The sequence below is a fragment of the Ammospiza nelsoni genome, chromosome 21 (assembly GCF_027579445.1).
Source record: "Ammospiza nelsoni isolate bAmmNel1 chromosome 21, bAmmNel1.pri, whole genome shotgun sequence".
NCBI classification, from domain to species: Eukaryota; Metazoa; Chordata; class Aves; order Passeriformes; family Passerellidae; genus Ammospiza; species Ammospiza nelsoni.
Window position 1 is genome coordinate 10017867 of NC_080653.1, and position 22292 is coordinate 10040158.

The 22292-nt window shown below is 48.6% G+C and overlaps 1 protein-coding gene and 1 long non-coding RNA gene across 3 annotated transcripts; one reads left to right on the top strand and one right to left on the bottom strand.

Moving 5' to 3' along the window:
• The first annotated feature begins 272 nt into the window (after positions 1-272).
• LOC132082732 (uncharacterized) lies at positions 273-2067 on the top strand. The gene is made up of 2 exons (XR_009419846.1): positions 273-514; positions 714-2067. It is a non-coding gene; the product is annotated as an uncharacterized LOC132082732 (long non-coding RNA).
• Positions 2063-21357, bottom strand: PPM1D (protein phosphatase, Mg2+/Mn2+ dependent 1D). 2 transcript variants are annotated; one of them, XM_059487132.1, is made up of 6 exons: positions 20807-21353; positions 16548-16776; positions 13868-13992; positions 7699-7889; positions 6516-6755; positions 2063-3460 (listed from the first exon to the last, which is right to left on the bottom strand). In XM_059487132.1, exons 1-6 carry the CDS (start codon positions 21243-21245, stop codon positions 2930-2932), a joined length of 1755 nt encoding a protein of 584 aa, XP_059343115.1. In that variant the 5' UTR covers positions 21246-21353; the 3' UTR covers positions 2063-2929. The 2 variants fall into 2 exon arrangements, with proteins under 2 accessions (XP_059343115.1, XP_059343116.1); XM_059487133.1 differs by lacking the exon at positions 6516-6755 and having other exon boundaries at positions 20807-21357.
• Between the last annotated feature and the right edge of the window lie 935 nt (positions 21358-22292).

Sequence of the window (22292 nt, forward strand, 5' to 3'; positions counted from 1 at the left end):
CCGCCGCGCGCCGGGGCCCGCCCCGCGCACGTGGGGCGGGGAGGGGCGGTAGGGAGAGGCGGGGCCGGATTGGCGGGGAGGGGTGGGCGGATCCGCGCTGTGACGTCACTGGGAGGGCGGGGTTTTGTGGGCGGGAGCGTGAGGGACCCTGAGGGACCGTGAGGGACCCTGAGGGGACATGAGGGGACGTGAGGGCGGGACCCGCTCGGAGGGGTCTGGGGAAGGTGCGGAACGAGCAGAACGCCGCAGGCAGACAGCCCCGGCAAGGGGGAAAGGCCGCGGGGCCGAGGCGTCCCCCAGCTGGAGGTCCCCAGGCTGCAGAGCCCGGGGACAGCGCAGGATCCTGAGGGACAGGAGCTGCTGCTCCTCAGAGCTGGGGTGCTGCGGCAGCGCTGGAGACACGGCTGAGGAGCGGCCTCAAAAGCCCCAAAGGGGCTCCGAGAGCCATGGAGAGAGACTTTGGACAAGGGCCTGGAGTGACAGGACACAGGATATGGCTTCACACTGTCACAGGGTGGGTTTGATTATACAAATAAATCGTTCCCTGTGAGGGAATTGAGGTCCTGGCACAGGGTGCCCAGAGCAGCTGTGGCTGCCCCATCCCTGGAGTGTCCAAGGCCAGCTCGGAGCAGCCTGGGACAGTGGGAGGTGACCCTGCCCGTGATGTTTAAGTTCTCCTCCAGCCCAGCGCAGTGTGTGATTTATGTTTGCAGGTGTCCAGCACTGCCCAGATGCCTCAGGGTGACACACGGGGCCCTGGTTCAGGTTTCCAGACAGTGGCAGCAGGTCAGGAGGGGGTGACCTGCTCTGGGAATGCACCTGACTCCTGTGACAGCACCATCATCCACATACCAGAAGAATGAAACAGTGACTGAAAACATCCACCAAGTGCCTGTGAGCAGCTTTGTACAGATTACAGCTTTATTTCGCAAGAAAAAGTTGGAACTCAGGTTTGATCTTACCAAAGGAGCCTCTGTGAACATACCAGGTGTAAATTCCCCTGTATCAGCTTTGAATATTCATTTCAGAGAAGTCAAATGATAGAAGAGGTGGGCAAAGTATACCCAGGAGTAAAACACTGCCAGTTTCTGTCATCAGGGCACTTTCTGTCCAGTGCAGTTAATCCTCACCATCATCCAGGAGATTCCCCAGGAAAAATTGTAGGGTTGGGTTCATTTATTAAGAGTAAAAAAGAAAAAACAAAAGGTGGGGAAGCCCAAGGTTGTAATGGCTTGAGGAAACTTCAATGAAGCTCACATTTCTGAGTGCAGCAGAACTCCATGGAAACTTGAATTTTGCTTCTGTGTAGAGCAAAAACCCTGGGAAATTCACTATAAATCTTTTTTCTTTTGCATATTTCCCTTATTAGTAGTAACACAGTCATCTAACCGAGGTGTTAGAGTCACTCTTTGGAAGGTTCAATGCAGACTAATTGGAAACAGGTAATTATTGTTGTTGCCAGGCAGTCGCCCCACACAGTTGTGGCCTCTGCAGCCTTTCCTGCCCATCTGGGGCAGAATTTCAACATCACAGCAATACTTTATGAAGTGAAGTTTCACAGAAATAAATCCTTGCAGGATCCAATTTGGACAGGCTGCTTCTTTCATCTCCCGAGGCAGCGCTGTGTTCCCAGCATGGATGAAAGGGAATATTTTCAGGAATAAAATCCCCTGGGATTTCTGTCACCATGGTAACACATATAGATAGCAGGCCTGCTTCCAAGCCAGGTTTTATTGTTCCAGCAGTAAAGAACTGGCTTCTACAAATAACCAGCCTGGAATAAAGTACTGCCCTTTTGCTTTCCCAGCAAAATAAAATTTTAAAAATTTAATATATCGCTACAGTTAACTATTCAAGATAAAGTGCCAAGATCAGCTCTGCCATAAATCTAACTGGGATGTCTTGTTTCCTAAGCCACAGTGAGAAAGGGGAGAGTATTCACATATTTAATTAACACCAGATAAATATGAATATTTTTGTAATAATAAATTCATATTTCACTGCTGAATACATACCAGAACTCAAGCTTGAAATACAAATAAAAAAATAAAAAGCATCCCCATCAAATTTTCATGTGTTTTATTGAGGTGAACATACACATGGTCCACATAGTCAATGAAAATAGTCATAAAATAATTTAAGAACTTGTGTGGAAAGGTATTAGCAGCACCATTGGTATTGGAATAGCAGAAAACACATCTCAGGAGGGCAGTGATGCCTGGAGAAAATGCCATCATTGGAACAGGGGTGGGAATGGCTCTGTGGGATGCTCTGGGGAGGTGGAGATTTTAAAACACACTTTTTTTGCTAAATATTTTTGACGATTATTGTTACAAAAAAATACAACTAAATAAGATACTGCATAGTATTTTAATTAACATAAAATCGACATTGAGGTGTGTAAAGCAAGACTCAAATCTCTGCTTCCACATACATTTCATTTCTGAGTAGAGAAATCTAAAATTTAAAAGGAAAATATAGACCTAGTGTATTCTCTAAAAGACACACTTTAGGTGGAACGTATCAGACTACGAAAATACATATCTTCCATTCTGTTTAATAATTTACTTTAGTTAAAAAGTTGTGAAATTCTCCTCACAAGAAGCGTATACAAATCGATGACTTTAGTAAATTAACAAAAAGGATTATTTTACTTTTTGTTTTGTTTTTGTGGGGTTTTTTTTTAAAACAAGGCTTAGCCCCGCAGTAACAATTATACAAGGAAGAAAAGAGACTACATTTATATGAAGGAATACAAATTTACACACATTTTACAGTGACTTTTACCCTACACATCTACAAAATTCACAGTTATAATACAAGCAAGTACAAGGCCGGGATAAAGCTGTCGGATACCAAAAAAAGTTCCTACTTTAAAAAAACCAAACGGATCGAGGGGAAGAGCTCGCACCGGGCGCGGAGGGGAGGCTCAGCACACGCACAGGGCTTTGCGCGGCGGGTGGAACAGGGAGCTGCTGAGCTTCTTCTGCCCGCGGAGGCTGCGCCGCATGGCCAGCCTGCCGGGGCTCCCGCGGGCCGGGGCCGCCGCCGCGCCCTCCCCCGGGCCCCGCGCCGGGCCCCGCCGCGGCTTCTTCAGCGCCGGGCCCGAGTTGGATTCCTCCAGAGTCCGCTTAAAGCTGCCCGGGGGCGGCCGCTCCGCCTCCTGCGCCTTGCCGTGCCCGCCGGGGGACACCTTGAAGCCTTTTTGGTCCGAGTTGGAAGGGGAGAGGCTGACCGACAAACCATTGCTGTAGGATTCCTGGAGCCTCAGCGCCAGGGCTTTGCTGCACTTCTCCTCCTGCGGGGCTGAATCCTTGGGGGTTCCTCCTGAGGAAGGTAAACTGCTTTTGGCAATCTCGTTTGGCAGCTCCAGGTATTTTTCTGAGAGCGTGTTGCTGTGCAGGAGGGGAGGAATGGGCTCAGCAGAGTTCAGCCGTGGCCAGGGGTCATCTTCTGTGAGCTGAGGGAAACAAAAACAAAATATTTAAGAATAAATATAACGATAGAATCACAAAATTATTTGGGAAGGATCTGCAGGATCACTTATTCCAAACTCTGCCATGAGCACAGACACCTCCCACCATCCCAGCTTGCTCCCATCCCACCTGGCCTTGGACACTGCCAGGGACTGACTTTGTCCCATGAGAGTACAGACAGTGCGTGGCACTTTCAGAATTCCCCTAAACCTTATCAAAAGCAGGAAAATCCTGCTCCACAGCAGGCTCAGCTTCTCTCCCTGCTGAGAGGGGGAAACAATTCCAGCTGGGGCTCTGAAGCGCAGCTGCAGAACACGAGGGATCTGCAGGCAGCTGCTGGGAACTCAGGGAAAAGCAGAGCCTGAAACCTCTGTGATCCTCAGCAGCACTTCCACAGCCAGCCAGGACTCCCCACCAGACCCTGGCAGAGGCACTGCCCTCTGATTTGTGTGTGGTCAGTGGCCAAAGGGCAGCAAGAGCCTCCTGACCTTGGTCATGTCCAGCACTCTCAGTTACTGCACAACCAGGTCAGCAGGGCTGGACAAACTCCTGCTCAGCTGCCACTCAGAGGGGCAGTGGCAGACACAAAAATATTCCTGATTGCAGTGCAAAGTGACACTTTCATTGCCCATGGATCCCTCACAGCACATCCCCTGGGAAGCACAGGCACCCAGGTGCCAGGAACCAGGCACTTCCTAAACCCTGACCCTCATCTCCTCTGTGGTTCTGCCTCATTCTCAGTTCTACCAACAGGAAAATGGGGACAAGACTTGCTCTCACTATCCACAGGGGGATTATGGAAATTAGTGTTTATGCAGCACCCTGAAGATAGGAATTCTGACCTTATTAAAGATTTAATTGTAATTGTCCCTGGTTACTCGGTGAGTCCTCCAGAAGTGAATTTCAAGGCCACACTCCACTCCCCCAGTGGAAGGCAAATGGCAGTTATTATTTTAAGAAAATCATGTGCTGCAGAGTGAAATGCACCCAGCTGAATCAGTCAGGGACACATCTCAGGTGAGTAAACAGATGCTTCTGAACCCACAACCCAGAACAACTCCAGGTTTAATAAAACACAGTCCAAAAGAAAAGATAATCAGGATTGTTCCCAGCATCCACACTGGTTTTCCAGTGGCTGTCCATGTGTGGACAAAACCATTTGGATACCATTCCTTTACCACATTTAGCAACAAGAGGGAAGACCCTTATGAATGGAATTTTAAAGGTTATTCTCCATCTCAGTTGCTGCAGAACCCAGGAGGAACCAGATCACACACAGAGAGCAGCTCTGGCAACGCTCCTTCAACTGCTCCATTTAATTTCTGACATTGTGTCACATAAAACTTCATTTTATGGTTTTTATTGTGCAAGACCTTTCATGTTGTGGCTCTTTTCCCCAGCATCTCCTGCTGGTGCAAACAGCTGAGACTGCAGCAGCTCTGGGGAGCCAAGGAGAGGCTCAGGATGGAGTGCAGGAGAGTGATGGAACAACACAGGAAAAACAAACCACCAATCACCAACTGAATTTCTCAACAATCCAATCAATCTTCCTCACTGGCCTCAGGAACACTGAAATTAATTTGGTATTAGTAATTGTTGCCAGAAGGACAAGCAATTAAGAAATACTTTTGTTTAATTAAGAAACTTTGGTTTCCATCTATTTCTGAATTAATTGTTTTGGCAGGTAGCAGCTGTCAGGCATCAAGGCCACCCCTGCTTCTCTCACAGAAACTGTGATTGAAAATTTTAGGAGCACTTAGAATTTAATTTTTTTTCCTCAAGATTTTGCTAGGTTTAAAACCCTTTCCACGGATTTTGCTCTGCTAGATGAAAGGGGAGGAGACAAAGTTGAAGCTTGCCATTTTATTAGCAGCTAGTTTCTCCCAAGGGAATGTTTAAAACTCCCTTTCTAATTTCTGCTTTCTTTTCCTTTGCCCAAAGGACAATTATCTGAAGATTCTGCAGAACATCAAAGGACAGTGACTTAAATCAGGAGCAGCTGGTAATTACTGAAACAAACAGCCACTCATAACTACACTGCAGTTCTTAGAGGGGGGGAAGAAAAGCCACAAAACAACACAACAAAAACCCTCTGAAGAGCTCTGCTTTATGTTAACAGCTCAAACTTGCAGCCTCCAGAAAGACCTTATGTTATGATGTCACTGCTTCAACAAAGAACATCACATCAACCAAAGGAAGATAATGAGATCTCCTAGTACAGAAAGAAAATGTTCTTTACAGCAACATGTGTTGGAACCAATTTAACCTTAAAAGAAATAAAATAAAAGCCCAACACCAGCACAACCACACCAACCCAAATGAAAGCACACCCTTGTCAGGAACAGGGTTCACAATCTGCAATCCTTGGGCTGGGCAAGCTACACAAGCACCTGGCAAGGCAGGAAGAGAAACTGCAGCGCAGCCTTGTTTTCTAAGGGGGTGTGTTGGATGGTTTTTTAATGCCTCTGAGCCCCACTCTGCTTCCTGTCTGTCTCAAAAGGCTGCCTTGAATCTTGGGGAGGACCTCAGGAAACTTTAAGAAACAATGCATTTCAAGGTTTGTAAAGTAACTGTACTAATTTCTTCCAGATTAGGGAGGAAGCACAGATCAACAGACACCAATAAACAACCAGCAGCAATTCTGGAATTCATACATTGGAACACCAAAGGCAGAGTGCTAAAGTTCTTTAATAAACATGGTTAAAAGTTGGCCCAGTCCTCAAACCTTTGCAGGTAGAAGTATTGAGGATATAACTGTAGCTTTCACAGAATATCCAGAGCTGGAAGAGACCCACAAAGGCAACACCAGGTTTTAACTGACTGAGCCAATCTCAGTGATAGATTATCTAGACGTATGCAGTTCAAAATTAAAATTAAAAATTAATTAAAAATTTAAAATAGCAACATTCAACAGCGATTGAATGTTGACATTTTAAATTGACAGCTCAGGAGTTCCTGTGAGTGTTTCTGCATCTCTGGCAGCGTTCCAGTCACCCCAGGCAGCCGGGGGAGGCAGAGGGGGGCCCGGAGCACCCTTACCTTGAGGGGGGGTGTGCAGCAGCGGGAGGGGGGCAGGCTGCTGCAGTCGGGGCTGCTGTAGCTGGGCCCCTCGGCCAGGTTGAGCACCAGCTCCTCGTCGCCGTCCCAGCGGCCGCGCTCCCGCAGGGGCGCGATGCAGATGACGATGGCGCTCGTGTTGTCCGCCCGCAGCATCCGCTGCCTCCAGCGGCCCAGGGCACGGCCCACCAGCATCCGGGCACAGGACTGCCGGGCCTCGCCCTGGGGACATGGGGACAGAGGGACAGTGTCACACAGAGCCACCAAACACACACAGAGCCACCAGCATCCGGGCACAGGACTGCCGGGCCTCGCCCTGGGGACACACAGGGACAGTGTCACACAGAGCCACCACACACACAGAGCCACCAGGATCCAGGCGCAGGGCTGCCACGCCTCACCCTGGGGACACACAGGGACAGTGTCACACAGAGCATCACACACACAGAGCCACCAGCATCCGGGCACAGGACTGCTGGGCCTCGCCCTGGGGACACACAGGGGACAATGTCACACAGAGCTACCCCCAAGACACCTTGGGCCACACACACTCCTACAAACCATGCCCACAGCAGCCCCAGAAATGCCAATTAAAACACATCTTCCTTCTCAAATCCACCTTTAAGTCAGTTTGTGGCACATTCCACATACACACAGAGCTTTAAACAGCATAAGGAGCTCGTAACACAGCAGTAGCTTGTCAGAGGTTGGAACACAACCTACAGGCTTTGCAAAGTCTCTCATGGGGCTCACAGAGTGTTTACTCTCTGCTCCAATATAAATTCTCAACTGTTTTGTAAAATAAATCAGAGAGTAATTTAATTCAGTCTAAACAGTCTGCATTATAGCATGCACCTTAATGTGTAATAAATTTAATGTTCAGACAGCATTTTGTGTAACTTCCTTAGAGAAGAAACTCATTATCTCCTTTATTACTCACAGACAGCACCCTGCCAGTCAAATTTCCCCAAAACATAAGGCAAATAATTTAAACTATGTTAACACCCATCAGTCACATTGTAACAGCTTTTATGTCGTGGCAAAACCATCAATCTGCCCCAACCCCAACAACTCCATCGGGTGCTTTTCATCCCCACCAGGCTGAACAGTTTTTAGAGGTAACAAGGATGAGATTTCCACCCTGACTTCTGGCCACTGCCCTCACCATGAAATATTTCTTCTCCTCGTGATCCTGGCACATGGAGATGGCATCCTGAGGGGGGATCATGTTCCAGAGCCCGTCACTGCCAAGGATGATGTACTTGTGCTTCTGGGGGTCAATGGTGTGCACACTGGTGTCGGGCTCAGGGGACACCACAAACTCCCCACTGTAGAAGTCGTAGCTCCAGAGATCACCTGGCAAAGCACAAAATGGGTTGGAATTGTTACACAGCACCTGAGGAATCCCACTCTTGGAAAACAGAGGAAAATGTTCCTTCCCAGGAAATCCATCAAAATCAGCCCTGAGTCACCAGCAGAAACATAAAGAAATTCCAGCCCAGTCACTGCTCAGCTGCTGCCACCTTTTAATCCTCTTTAGACTAAACCAAGCTGTAATCAGAGGTGTTCCACTCTCTTAAAACAAGTATTTGTGGAAAAAGGAGAAATTAAACAGATTAATACCTAGAAAATGGTGAAACCTTAGCCACTCTCCAAACTAAAATCTATCTGAATTGAGCTCTCCTTAAACAGAAATAAAACCTGATTTTGTTGATCCCACACCAAACATGCCAATATTTGTGTGCGCAGGTGCCACAGGGAAGGCACAAAGCAAAAAGCAAAGGAGGAGCCTGAAGCCCTTTCCCTGTTCAACTCCCTGTGCCATCGCTTTTCCTCCCCCAGCTCCAGCATCCCTGCAGGGCCCAGGGGCAGGAACAGCCCGTGCTGGGCTGGGCAGCAGCCACAGGAACAGGGCCCAGCCCGGGCCCTGCAGGGAGGCAGCGCAGAGCAGCTCCAGCCTCTCCCCAGGACGGGAACATTGCTATTTTTAAATCCCTCTCACTGCGTGAATGAATCTGGGGTCACCTCAGCAGAAACAAAGCTGAACAATGCAGCAAATCATGCCCTGGCTCAAGAGCTCCCTCCAAACCATCCTCGAGTAAAAACCACTCCAGCAGAAAAATGCATTGCCGCAGCAATTTATTTCAATTCTATTTATCAAGTACTCTTGAAAAATTAAAAACCTTTTCTAAGGCTAGGCCTTCAAATCAAGAATAATAATAATTTGTTCTAACACCTCTTTTAAAAATTTATTTCCATGTTCACAAACAGCTTCCTGTGGCAATAAGCAGCAAAAAGTAGCATTATTATTACTTGCAAGCACTGGTTACATTTTTGTGTGCAGAACACACAGCTTTAAAAGCAGAAATTAATTGAACTGTCAGAGCCGAGCAGCAAACAGAAGCTCCACAACTCAAGAGTCAGGTTTTGTCAGGCTCTTCCTTTGCTTTCTGCTGGACAAAGCCTGGAGCTTCTTCCACATCCATCAGCACCCTTTTAAAGACAATAAATCAGCTTTTTGTCTTCCTCCTCGCCTCCATTAGCTTTGCCCTAAGCTACCAACCAGTTGAAAAGACTTTTCCAGAAGCAGGAAAGGGAATGCTCCAACTCAATTACCCCACTCCACCGCAGCCCGTCCTCATTAGAGCCCCGATTGTCCCTCCGCAGCCCCACAAGCACACGCTGCTAATGAGCGCTAATTAAAAGCCAAGCCCGCTCCTACTGAGGTGCACTCGGGCTCCCGACAAAGCCAGCTGGCAGCGAGATCAAAATAAATACTGGAACAGGAGAGCTGAGCAAGGAGTGCAGGTGAATTGCCATGGAAAGTGCTCCTGCACCCCTCACATCCTGTCAGCCGCAGCAGGTAAAAACAACAAACAGCAAAATATGCGATATCCTTACACCTCCAGTTTGTTCATGCTCATGTAGGAGAAATGACAAAACGTTATGAGCTGAATCGGGTTTTTAATTAAAAACACTGTGCTGGGTGATAAAAATAACCTGATGTTCATTAATTTGGGCTCTTTAGCCCGTGTGTGTCATCCTGTCCATCTGCTCCCTTCCCGAGGAAACAGCCAAGCCATCCCCACGCTGACTGCAGGGATCTGCTCCAAAATCCTCACAGGAGAGCTGGGAGTATCACCAGGGGCTGCTCCAAGGATTCCAAACTCCTGGGGGCACACAGAGACCCCACAGACTCTCCTGGGGGCACACAGAGAGACCCCACAGACCCTCCTGGGGGCACACAGAGACCCCACAGACCCTCCTGGGGGCACACAGAGACCCCACAGACCCTCCTGGAGGGTACAGAGAGACCCCACAGACCCTCCTGGGGGCACACAGAGACCCCACAGACCCTCCTGAGGGCACACAGAGACCCCACAGACCTTCAACCCTGAGCCCACCAAGGCCAACCCATGAGGAGAAGGACATTTACAGTTTTATTTTGTGTTTTCCCCTGAAGGGCAGAGCTCCCCAGCCTAAGGCAAAGCTTTTTGGAGCTGCTGCCCAGCTGTGCCCCCCATCCCTGCCCAGCTGGAGAGTTTTACACCCCAGCAGTACCAACCTGCAGAGGAATTTTCTGTGGCAGCCTCTGTCACAACTCTGGGAAGGGCAAAGGGAGAGCAGAGCAGCCAGAGAGCACAGAACACGTTTCCCTGAGCATTTCAGAGTTTCCCTGAGCACTTCAGAGCTCTCTGAAGTCTTTAATTGTGTTCCAAAGCAAGCAGACAGAGCAGTGACCCTCTGGGATGTGCCAGAGGCTGCAGTGCCAGGCTCTCAGGATTCCATTTCAGAGCCAGACTATTTTTGTTCTGAATTAAAACCCAAACATTTACAAAACTCTTGACAATCTTGTTCTTTAAAAACTTACACACTGGGAGTATTCCTTTGCATATTTCTTTTCCAAACCAAAGGGAAATAAAGTTATTAATGCAATTCCTTCCATATCTTCCAGAAAAACCTGTTTCTTAGAATAATATACAGAGATCTACACTGCATCTCACAAAGTGAAATAGATGTTTGAAATCAGATACTAAAGGAGCAGGAAACTAATTTAGCTGCCTGTGAGAATATATCAAACTAGGCAGTCTCTCTTACTGTTACCTTATAAAATCCTACAACAAAGCCACTCCTAAGTCAAGTGCTGCCAGGGAACAATGGCAGCTACAAACAAAAACACCCTCACGTAAGTGGGCTGGATTGGATTAAACCCAAAGCCTTCTTAGAGCTAAAGCATGTCCAGAAATTACATAAATCAAGTGTTTCATTTCAATTGCTGGAGATGCCGTTTTGCATATAAAAAGGGCTTTTGATTTTAATAGAGGAAGGAATACTTTCATAACTCAGTCCAAAATAAAACCTCAGATTGATTAATCCCAGATCTTTTTAAGCCAAAGTTTTTCTCCACAGGTGCCCTCACAGGATGTGTTACACACAGATCCCAGAGCAAAGCACACACTGCATTTGGCACTGCACATTTATTTGTTTTGTCTCAGGGCTGAAGAAAATTGTACAAGATATCCTGAGGACAAGAGAGGAATCTCAAATGCACCCCAAGTTTGTCTGGTTTTACAGAGATAAAACAGAAAAGCAATTATCAATAGGAGCTGGAAATTGCTGTAAATACAACATCTACAATTCCATGTGATTCATGTTCATAGCCTGCAATGGAGAAGGAAGGAAAAACTGAGTGGCAGCTGTGCCCACTCTGTTTGGTAATTTAATGCGAAAAACAGTTAAATGCAGGTAAACAACCTAAAATCTTACACAGCAATTTCCTCAGATCATTTGAGGCCAGCCATAGCCTCTTCCCCAGGATTTCATGGAATGTGCATTCAGAGAGCTCCACAAAGCAGCTCTGGCATGCAGTCAGATGTTCTGGAACAGCTTCCCTGGCCCTGTCAGAAATCCTGCAGCAGCTCCACGTGCATCCCCTGCTCTGGTTCACAGCTGCTCCTAGAGGGCAGCAGCAAATTCCTGCATGCTGGAGGCTGCTCCACTGAAACAGGGCTGAGCCTGACTTGCTCCTACAGAAAACCCAGGGAGAGCAGAGTTCACGTTCCCACAGGAGGGAGTGCTTGAACCAACGGGCTCCTGGCTCAGCTTTCATCATTCATTCACTGAAACACCTCCCAAACAGCTCCAGCAGCGCCAGGCAATCCCTCAGCACACATTCAAGAGTATCTATTGCAGGGCAAATCAGTATTTAAAAAAAAAAGAAAATATGTTCTCATTGCCCAGAAAAGGTCAGCAGAAGTAGCTGTGAAAACACAGAACCACAGATTAAAATGGCTTGTTAGGAGACACAGAAAGCTGCTGGGTGCATTAAACATCTCACAGATGCTCTACAGGGACAGCACAAAGCCCAAATAGTTCTGACTTGTTCTGGGGCTATAAATAAATCAAGCATTATTTAAATACTTAAACACAGCCACTGTGCATACCAGAAATTATTATTTTAGGGCAGAAGGGCACTTCTGACAATCAGAATGGGGAAGGGCATGTCAGCAGAATTCATCTGGCCACAAGGATTTCTTCTGGACCAGGAATTTCTGCTGCCTGAGTGCATGCAGCTCTTCCACAGTGCTTTACTCCTGTATTCCTATTTTATTTCCAAAACCTTTCCTCAACTCCTTAACAGTGCACTAGACCTAAAGACTGGGGGATGACATTGCATCAAAATATTTTAAAGTGTGGTCAGAGACACTTAAAACACCATTTATGATCTAAATTTTAGGGGTTTTAATCAGATAATCTCCCAGATTCTAAATATAAATTCCCAACTCTAAGTTTCTCTCATTGTCCTGCTAAAATTTTTTACCCAGGTTGGGACCAGGCAGGAGGGGAGGCTGTCCCAGCGTGGGGTTTGAGCTTTCAAATCCCAGAATTGATAAGAGATAGGTGCTCCCATTTTTGGACCTGAAAACTCTCATTATTCCTCTCTTCATGCACTTGCTGGCCAAGAATGCACTGGGGGCTACCAAATGCATGGTTCCCTGAATTCCCATCTGCACACAAACCCCAGCCAAACCCTTCTGTTCAGCTGCTGGGAGCAATCAGACCAAAGGCCAGCCAGCTCTTTGGACAGGCAACAACCCCAGGAAGAAAAGATGAATCCAAATTAAGTGTTCACATTTTGCAGTCCAGGAGGAACACCTCCCTGTCCTGCAGGAGTGTGCTGCTCAGGGGATGAAGGTTTTTTGCTACTCATCTATTAGCTCCAAAGGATTCACTCAAATTCTTAAGTCAGTTCTCCTGACCACAAAATAAATTCTATCCTACCTGAAATATGACACATAAGGACTTTCAAATACTGAGAAAAAGTCCTTAAAATTAAAATTTTCAGTTTTCAGGCACCTGTGACTCCTTGCTTGACACACAGCTGACTCTTCCATGTTCATTGTCACTGCAAAAATTCTCCTTAACTCTGGACAAACCCCTGTGGCACAGCTATTCCTGCCTGTGAAATCAGACACAGGCAGGCTGTGGAATGAGGCTCCCAGAACAGCCTGTCCCCATGGGCACTGCCAGCCAGGAATTCCAGCACAGCTCCCACAGGGAAACCACAATCCCATCAAACAAACTATGCTGGGTGTACCTGCACAGAAAACTCCTCACTGCACAGAGGAGAGAACATGAACAGCCAAAGACTGGCATTCTGCAGTGGAATTTAAGGAGAAAAATGACCAGAAACACTAACACTCATGGGTAAGAGATACCAAATAATTCAGTGAAGAAGTACTTCCAAAAAAAAATCATCACAGGATATTGCAGGACAATTTCTAGTCCTGCAAGATCCCTTTCTGTCCTTGGAATGAGGTGCTCCTCAAAGACAGCTCCTCTCATTTCTAGTGCTCCCATAAAGGCAAGTTAAAATTAAATAGATTTAACTTTCATTTCATTCTGTGCCAAGTCTTAACAAAAAAATATTCTCCACAAAAGAAACACTGAAGCAATTCATACACCATCCAGCAAAACTTCATTTCTGGTGCAAATGGAAACGTGCAAGCCCTGTGTGTCTCCAGGAGGGAGAGCACATTTGTCTCCTTCTCACTGAGATAATGTGGCTGTAATTTTTGACAAGCTGGTGGTAAAATTAAATCCCATCCTTGTAGGGCTGACACTGAAAACGCTGAAAGTTAGAAGTCACGTTCTTTCCTCTCCAATTTTAATCTCTTTTTAATCTCTCCGCAATCACAACATTATTCAAAAAACACAGTATAATTGCATTAAAAACACACTTTCAAGGGCCAGACTGTGAGAAGGCAGGTGAGGAGAGCCCTGTGCATTGTGTGCTGGGCAAAGGCAGGGCTGAGCAGAGCTCAGGGACTCACCCAGGGCTCTGGCCACGGCCAGGAAGGGGATCTGGTCGATGACGGTGCTGCGGCGCACGGGGCCGTTGTGGCTCAGCCGGGGCCTCTTCCACACCACACGGTTCACACCAGACTTGTTGATCACACTGAAAGCACACACAGGGACAGGGGTTAGCAACAGCAGTGGTGTCAATGAGGAAAAGCAGGTAAATGTGCAAATGTGGAGGTAATAATGATGGCAAGTTCCTATTTCAAAACACATGACAGCACTTTGTTTGATATCGTTCCATATCCAAGGGGAAAAGTGAGAGATGAAAGGCAGAAGAAAATAAAAACCAAGGTAATGAAGACCTGGAAGAAATTCTGGCTGGTTACAAAATATGCAAGAGCGTCTTTTTAATCTGTCAGAGCAGAACTGAATTTGCCTCCCTCAGATGAGGGCCATCAACACCAGCTCACTCAGGTGTCAATTCCTCCTTCACTCTTCTCCATCTCCCAAAGTTTGGCTGCACAGAGCAGCATGGCACCCTTGAAACAACAGCAAAGAAAGAGCAGCCTCCTGGAAGGATTTGCTTGATGGAAGGAACACCAACAGGAGGCAGACACAAAAGAGGAATTGTCCTGGGCCGGTGTGTGCAGGAAGCAGGAGATGGGAGAACAGCTCTGCATTTGCATGTGAACACCTGCTCTGAGCTCTGAGCATGGCTTTGGCTCTCCCAGGTGGCACTGCAGGAGCTGCAGAGCAAATAACTGGGGCAGCTGTGTCAGGCAGGGAAGGGAGAAGAACAAATATGAACCATCAAGGAATAAGAGCTAATGAAGCCAGGAACCAGCAAAGCTCAGTCCCAACCAAGTTAGGAGCTGGATACTTGAAAGTTCCTTTCATCCAAGGAACAGCCATTGGTAATTAGAAACTGAGCAGCTCTGGAACAGCCTCAGGATTGCTCATGCTGAAGCCATTCAAGATGCACTTCCTGACACTTCAAAGGCCTTAACAACAAGGGCATGTTCTGCTCCATCCAGAGCACGGCACGGTCACAAACACCACATCCTAAAACCTGATCTCATCCACTCGTACAGCTGATGACCACACAGAGCTCACTATTGGAAAAAAAACCTCATCCCACACTCAGACTGTTACTGGGAAATGGCATTTTAATGGAAGACTCCCTCATGCTCTCTCATTAAGTGTTCCCAGTTTGCTCTGATGAAAGACAAGGCATTCCCAAGCACAGCTGCACTTCCACCTCGCTCCCACCACATGCCTCACAGCCAGCCTGGGAAAAACAGGAGGAGCACCAGCAAAAATTTTTGAAAAATTAAAAATTAACCATTCCTGTCAATACTAAGGTTCGGGGAATGGTTTTCTGCACCTTCAGACTTCCAACCTCTGAGAAACCTACAGCAAAAGTGCCCCTGATTAACTCCCACCTGGCAGAGCCACAAATATCAGCAGGTTAATGGCTGACAGGGCTCCCACAGGAATGATGTCAGCAGGAAAACCTCCAGTGATCCCTGCTGGAGGAGCAGACCATGCCCATCCCATCTGGTGAGCACCAGGAGGACACAGAGCTCCCAGAGCCCAGCCCTGGGGCTGTCCCCAGACATTTGTGCCACCTGAGAGAGCCCTGCCTGCTCCCCCTGACTGCCAGGGAGCACACCCAGCCCAGCTCTGCCAGGGGAGGAATGGCTCCTGCAAGGACAGCTGCTAAACTGTGCTGTCAGAACAGCAAAGGGGGGATTTTGTTTCAAATCCAGGATTTTTCTCAGGTTCCCTAAGCAGAGGCTTTGAGGAGTCCATTCAAGAGCTGCCATTGTCATCTCAGGGACAATGCAGCATGCCTGAGAAATCAGAGTGCTGGGACAAACTGGATATTCTAGACCTCCTATCATTTCACCTACAAGAAAAGGCAATTTGCACAACCTGAAGGTTCCTCAGAATTTAAAGGGAAATAGGCCAAGAATGAACATATCTGTTTGCAAAGTTGTTGGTGAACATTTAGAACTGTAAGCACACCTCAGCTGTGTGATCCACCAGGAAATTAAAGTTCTGGATACACCATAAACCACTAGCAAAAAACACAACCATGTAACAATGGATCCCTGTAATTTATTCCCCAGTAAGCTGTAAGAAAAATTAAGAGGACAAAAGAGAAATAGCTGAGATTCAGCTCCTTGTGTGCCCTCCCACAACAAGCTCAGGCTTAGCTCAGTGAGAGCAGACAAACCTACCTGTGGCATTTTCTGGGGTCCCCTGTGGCAGGAAGGAATAAATCTGATTCCATATTCTAATTTATTATTTTATGCTAAGACTAATTTATTAATTATATTATTTAATTTATTAATTACTTTACTATAAGACTAATTTATTACTTTATGATATTATATAAAAGAATGCTATACTAAAGAATAGAGAAAGGATACAGACAAGGCTGAAAGACAATAACTAAAAACTTGTGACTCTCTTCAGAGCCTCGACACAGCTGGGCCATGACTGGCCAATAAGTAAAAACAATTCACATTAAATCAATGAACAATCACCTGTTGGTAAACAATGTCCAAACCACATTCCAAAGCAGCAAAACACAGGAGAAGCAATGGGATAATATTGTTTTCCTTTTTCTCTGAGGCTTTCTCAGCTTCCCAGGAGAAGAATCCCGGGCAAGGGGATTTTCCCAGAAAATAAGACAGTGCCACCTACCTGCCCCCAAGGCCTTCAATCCTCTCCCTCTCCTTGGGAAGCTCTGGCTTGTGGTCCTGTGTCACCTCCACAGCTCTCACAAAGTCATCCTTGGGGTCGTCCTGCACCCCCAGCACCACCCCTGAGTCCCCCACGTGTGCCACGTACATCTTGGAGCCGCGGATGATCACCACGCTGGCCGTGGTGCCCGACGTGCTGGGCAGCCCTGTCATGGTCTTGGGCCACTCTGCTGCAGGGAGAAACCAGGCAAAAAACAGACAGAAAGCACAGGGTTAGCTCTGGGGAACTGGGAATGGGGTCTCAGGGGTTTGTGGGGTGTTATAACAACAGGCAGGCCCAGCAGTGTCCCCCCACTCATTTAACATCCTTCCCCAGCCTCAGGATCAAAGCACCACAACAGGGTTCTAAAAACTGTCCCCTCTGGTTTGATATGCCAAGCATCACTAGAAGAACATGGGGAAGATGTTGTGCTCCTTGGGGCTGAACAGGATCAATCCAGTGTCTCACTGAGATTCACTCTTCACTTCCCTGTCTGAAGTAGTAATGTCCTAAATTCAGTTACTTTGTCTGGGTATTTGATTGGCAATCAGGATTTGTGGACATTCCTGATTCCCTTGGAAGGAAGAAAAACTACTTTACTTTCATAGGCTGAACAGCAAAATTTTGTGCTGAATGACATCTCAAATGTTTTACTCACGCTGCCCTTTGGAGAGCTGCATAATTCAGACTATCTCAGCGTGCTCCCCTTAAATTCTACAGGAGATATCCCTGGAATTCAGAGCAATAACACAGCTACACCTGGTGAGGGAAATCTCCTTCCTCAACTGCTCTGCCCTCAAAGCACTTCTATGAACTTGCTGTTACACTACACTCTCCAATTGCATCTCAGTTTTTCTTTTACTCCTTCTCTATTTTTGTGTGTACACACACAACTTGATTTTTCCCCCAAAGTGCACAAACTGACAGAGACAACACCCCATGGAGCCACAAACCCAGCCAGGCCACCCTCCTCCCAGCCCAGCACCCACAAAGGCAGGCTCAGCTCCCGGTTATCAGTTGGTTCCCAGTGCCAGCAGCAGCCTCATGTTTCTCCTTGGCTGCACCCACTCAGACAAGCTCCAAAGGGAGCCTCATCTCCCTGTCACATTCTATCTCCTGCTCTTCACAAGTCAGGCTCACACAGCACCACACAAAAACTCCACTGTGACACAAGCTGTTTGCAGGAAATACCCAGCTCAGGCTGCCAAAGCACTGCATCCTCGGTTTCTGCCTGTGGCACAACAAACACACGGCAAATAAACACACCAGGAGAGAAAAGGAAAGCGCAGTTATACCTTACCCTCTGTGAAAACTGATATTTTAACCTTCTAAAGCTTTAAACAAAATCAAAACAAAATGAGGACCTTAAGTTCTAGTAGCACTGATTGATGCTCAGGTGCCTGAGGGAAGAAGACATGGAAGAGAGCTGATGGAAAAGGAGAATTTGGAGATGTAGAATTCACAGGCAGTATGAAGGTAAAAGTTGCATTTCAAGCTACCAAGACATCCAGCACAATTTAATCATTTAAGTTCCAACAGTTCCAGCTTTGTACTCAAAATACTAAAATGCACTTTCTCCCTAGGAGCAGCTTTATTTCAAGAACACAAACATTCAATCAGCTTATTGGAAGTACTTTGTCTGGCAGTTTTAACTGAGGATATTAAATCTAACACATTCCAAAAGGAAAGCAAACAAGGGAAGGAGCCAAGTGGTAATGAGGACTTCAACCATGCACTTAACAGAAAACAAGCTGCAACTAATGAGTTTCTGTCAGTGTAACAACCCCTTAACAGCAATAAAATGTATTAGAGAGTCAAATCAGTCTTTATGGGGATGGGGAGCAGAGAGAAGGAAATCACCCACTTGTGGGAGAAGGAATGATGCAGCAGCCTCAGATTTTAGGCTCAATAAAATCAGGAATTATCTGCCTGTCATCCAGAGACTGCAGTTCATGCCTTGCTCCCAGTTCTCTCCAGAGATTGTGTCTCACCAGGAGCCACCAAAGTGCCAGAACTGCTGGGTTTTCTTCTGATCTCAAGCATTAAAATCAAATCCACGGACCCAGCTCCTCCAGGGATCAGGAGCACCAACAGCACATCTTTCTAAAACATACCCCTCCCCGTGCTTGAAAACTACTGCCCTTCACACTCAGCTTTGTAACTTTGACCTCATAAACTCAACCCATTCAGTACCTTCCAAAATGAACTCTCACTCCAGAAGACCTTTGGCATTCAGAGAATTTTATTACTACAGAATTAATGCCAAAAATGACAAAGGGACATAGTGACAAATGGGCATTTTTCTGGTACTGTCATGATCAGTGTGGTTTGTGTCTATCAGGGGACACCCACAGAACCTCCAACAACCAAGAAAGCAGTTGAGTCCAAGTTTCCTTCCAACAGCCCACTGAGAGCTCCATCCTCCACCCCAAAATCCCAAACCATTCTCCCACACACCTCAAGGCACCAACACAGCCAGTCTCCATTTAGTGCCCACAGTGTCACCAACGCACAGATAAAAGCTGCTTTACACGTGGTAATGTGGAAAATGATTGCCTGTCAGTAGAATTCCCACTGGGCCTCCAGAACAGGATGAAGTAATAAAGCAGAGATAATGATGGGCCTGTCCCACAGAGCTCGGGCTGCTCAGCACGTGCAGCAGGAACCAGGAGGAGCAAACACGCTCTGGAGTTTACCAAACAGCCCACCTCGGAGTGCCACCAAAGGCTCCCAGCCACGGCTGGGCTGTTTCTCACAACAATTCCAATTGCTTCCACAACCCCGGTGCTGTTTGCTAAACACCATCACTGAACAGAGCTCCCTGCACTCTCCTCCTCCTGCCTCGGTGCTCACACAGAGTTCCGGTGACAAATTACACACCAGGGACTCGACAGCCAGAAAACTGAGCTCCTTATCTGCCCCCACCCCGTGCCACGTCCCCTGTTCACACATTTTGCTCCTTATCACCCAGCCCTGCAGCCCAGGAGGCTGCACACCCCATTGCCAAGGATGTGGTCAAGTTCTGGTGCTTCTAAAACTCACACCCTTCCCTCTGTACCCTCAAACTTACTGTTCCTTCCCCCAATATCTCCTCAAGTATCTGACATTTGCACAACTTCTCTATTTTGCTATTCAAGAAAAAGGAAAATGAAACTGTTTTGAAACTATAATTACCCCACACCCCTCCTGAATCACCCACTGAAAGCTCAAGGTGCACTGAGTGCAATTCTTGCTTTTCAGGTTTCCCTCCCAAGCCCAGCTGTCACTGTCACTATTCTGGATCCAGTTCTACCGTGTTCCACACCTCCCTTCACACACTGAACCCTGCTCTTGCTTTTTCTCTGAGGCTTTTGCATGCCTAAATGCACAAATAATACACTCACATTCTACACATTCTATATAAACAACGCTCTAAGTCAGAACCTTCACCTCAGGAAGAAAAAAAAAAAAACCTTTCAGAAACTTCAACTGTGGCCTCAGAAGACCTCGGGGAGAGGGATGAGTACAGGAATGGTGACTGTCACTTGTCTGGGCATGCTCCTGTCCTTAACGCGGACTTATTTACAGCGTCCATGCTACTGCACCTAATCAACTAATACATACATAAATACAAAATAACGATATATATAGCTATATCCATCAAAACCATCCTGAGGATACTAAGTGCGTTTTCTATTTTTCAGGGACATTGAGTATTCCCCCATGCTCACACATGAACGAGTTATAAACCAGACACAATTTCAATCCTTCCATCAGGACTCAGAAAAACAGTCAGAAGCACTGTTATGGAAAAAACCACCGTTCCCAGCCCATTTCGGTTTGTTAAAATTACTTTTTTTTCCCCTTTTCATGACGCAAGGGAAATACAAGGGGGGAGTTCAGTGCGATTACCCAAGGCAACAAGATTAAGACCTTCCTAATGAATCGAAGTTGGAAATTAACGCCTAACACCCCGAAAACAAACTGCAGCCCTAGCATCGCCCCATCCCCAGCTACGTAACACAGCAGCGTATGCTCGCCCCGTGTTTACATCTCTGCTCTCCCAGCGTGCCCTCCAGTGCTCCTCGTTCTCCCGAATTATCGGCCGGGCTGCCCTCCCGCCTCCGCCGCGATTCCCGGCGCGGGGACGGCAGCAGGGATTTAGGGAGGGAGGCGCTCAAATAGTGCGGGAAAGGGGGAGGAAAGGCGGCGGGGGCAGCGGAGGCTCCGCGGGCACTTACGCAGCTTTTTCCACATGGCGCGGTGGCAGGCGATGAAGCCCTTGCGCAGGGCCGCGCACACCTCGGCGGGCTCGGCCGAGCAGAATCCCTTCTGCTTCTTGATGAAGCCCCACAGGTTCTCCCGGGCGAACTGGGCCGCCTCCCGCCCGCCGTGCCCGTCGCACACGGCGAAGAAGGCGACGGAGCGGCGCGGCCGCCGCCCGGGGCCGGTGCCGGGGGGCTGCGCTCCGTCCTCGGCCGCCCGCGGGGTCCCTCCCCGCCGCCGCCCGCTCTCGGCCGGGGGCTCGGCGGCGCCGGGGCCTGCGGGCGCCGCTCCGCCTTTGTGCGCCCCGGCCGGCGGCGGCTCGGGCTCCACCACGATGTGGGTCACGTCCTCCATGTATTTCCTGCCGCCCTGGTCGGAGAACACGCTCACCCCGAGCGCGTACGGCCCCTCCATGGGGAGAAGGGGGGGCGGCTCCGCGCGGCGCTCCCGCCGCTGCCCGCCCGCCGACGACTATTGCCGGAGACGGCGGCGCTCGGGCATGTCCGCGGCGGCCCGGGCCGCTCCCGCTGCCGCTCGCTGCGCCCGCCGGAACGGGAACGGGCCCGGCCCGCCCAGCGCCCCCTGCCGGCCCCGCCGCGGCGGAAGGGGCGGCGGGCGCGGCCCGGGCTCCGCGGCGCCCCCTGCGGCCGGCGGGTGGGAGCGCAGGGCGGCGGAGATCGCAAAACCGCGACCGAGCCCGGGCGGGACGGGACCCACCGGGAGCCTCAGGTCCTGCTGCTGACACCACAATAACCCTCCCTGGGCAGCCCTGGCAGCGCTGTGCGAACGCTCCGGGAGCTCCGGCAGCCTCGGGGCCGTGCCCGTTCCCTGGGGAGCCCGGGCAGTGCCAGCGCTGCGGGGGAAGAGCCTTTCCCTGATCTCCCGCCCGACACAAGTTCGGGCCGGTCCCTCCGGTGCTGTCGCTGCTCAGCAGAGATCGGGGTCTGCCCCTGCTCTCGCCCTCACAAGAAAGGTGTAGAGAGCCATGAGTGTCTCTCGGGTCCCTTCCACCACACGAGCTCCAAAAGGGCTTCACAGAGCTCAGCATCGCAAGCAGGATGAAGAACGGGAAGCGCAATATTGCTCCCCTTGCTCCAGGAACTGTTACTCAGCCCTCCTGTCTCCCCCTGCTCCAGGAGCCCCACTGTTACTCAGATCCCCATCTTTCCCTGCTCCAGGAGCCCCACTGTTACTCAGATCCCCATCTTTCCCTGCTCCAGGAGCCCCACTGTTACTCAGATCCCCATCTTTCCCTGCTCAGGATCCTCACTGTTACTCAGATCCCCATCTTTCCCTGCTCCAGGAGCCCCACTGTTACTCAGACCCCCATCTTTCCCTGCTCAGGATCCTCACTGTTACTCAGATCCCCATCTTTCCCTGCTCCAGGATCCCCACTGTTACTCAGACCCCCATCTTTCCCCGCTCCTTGCTTTCATTCCTATTTTCCCACTCGATTCCCAC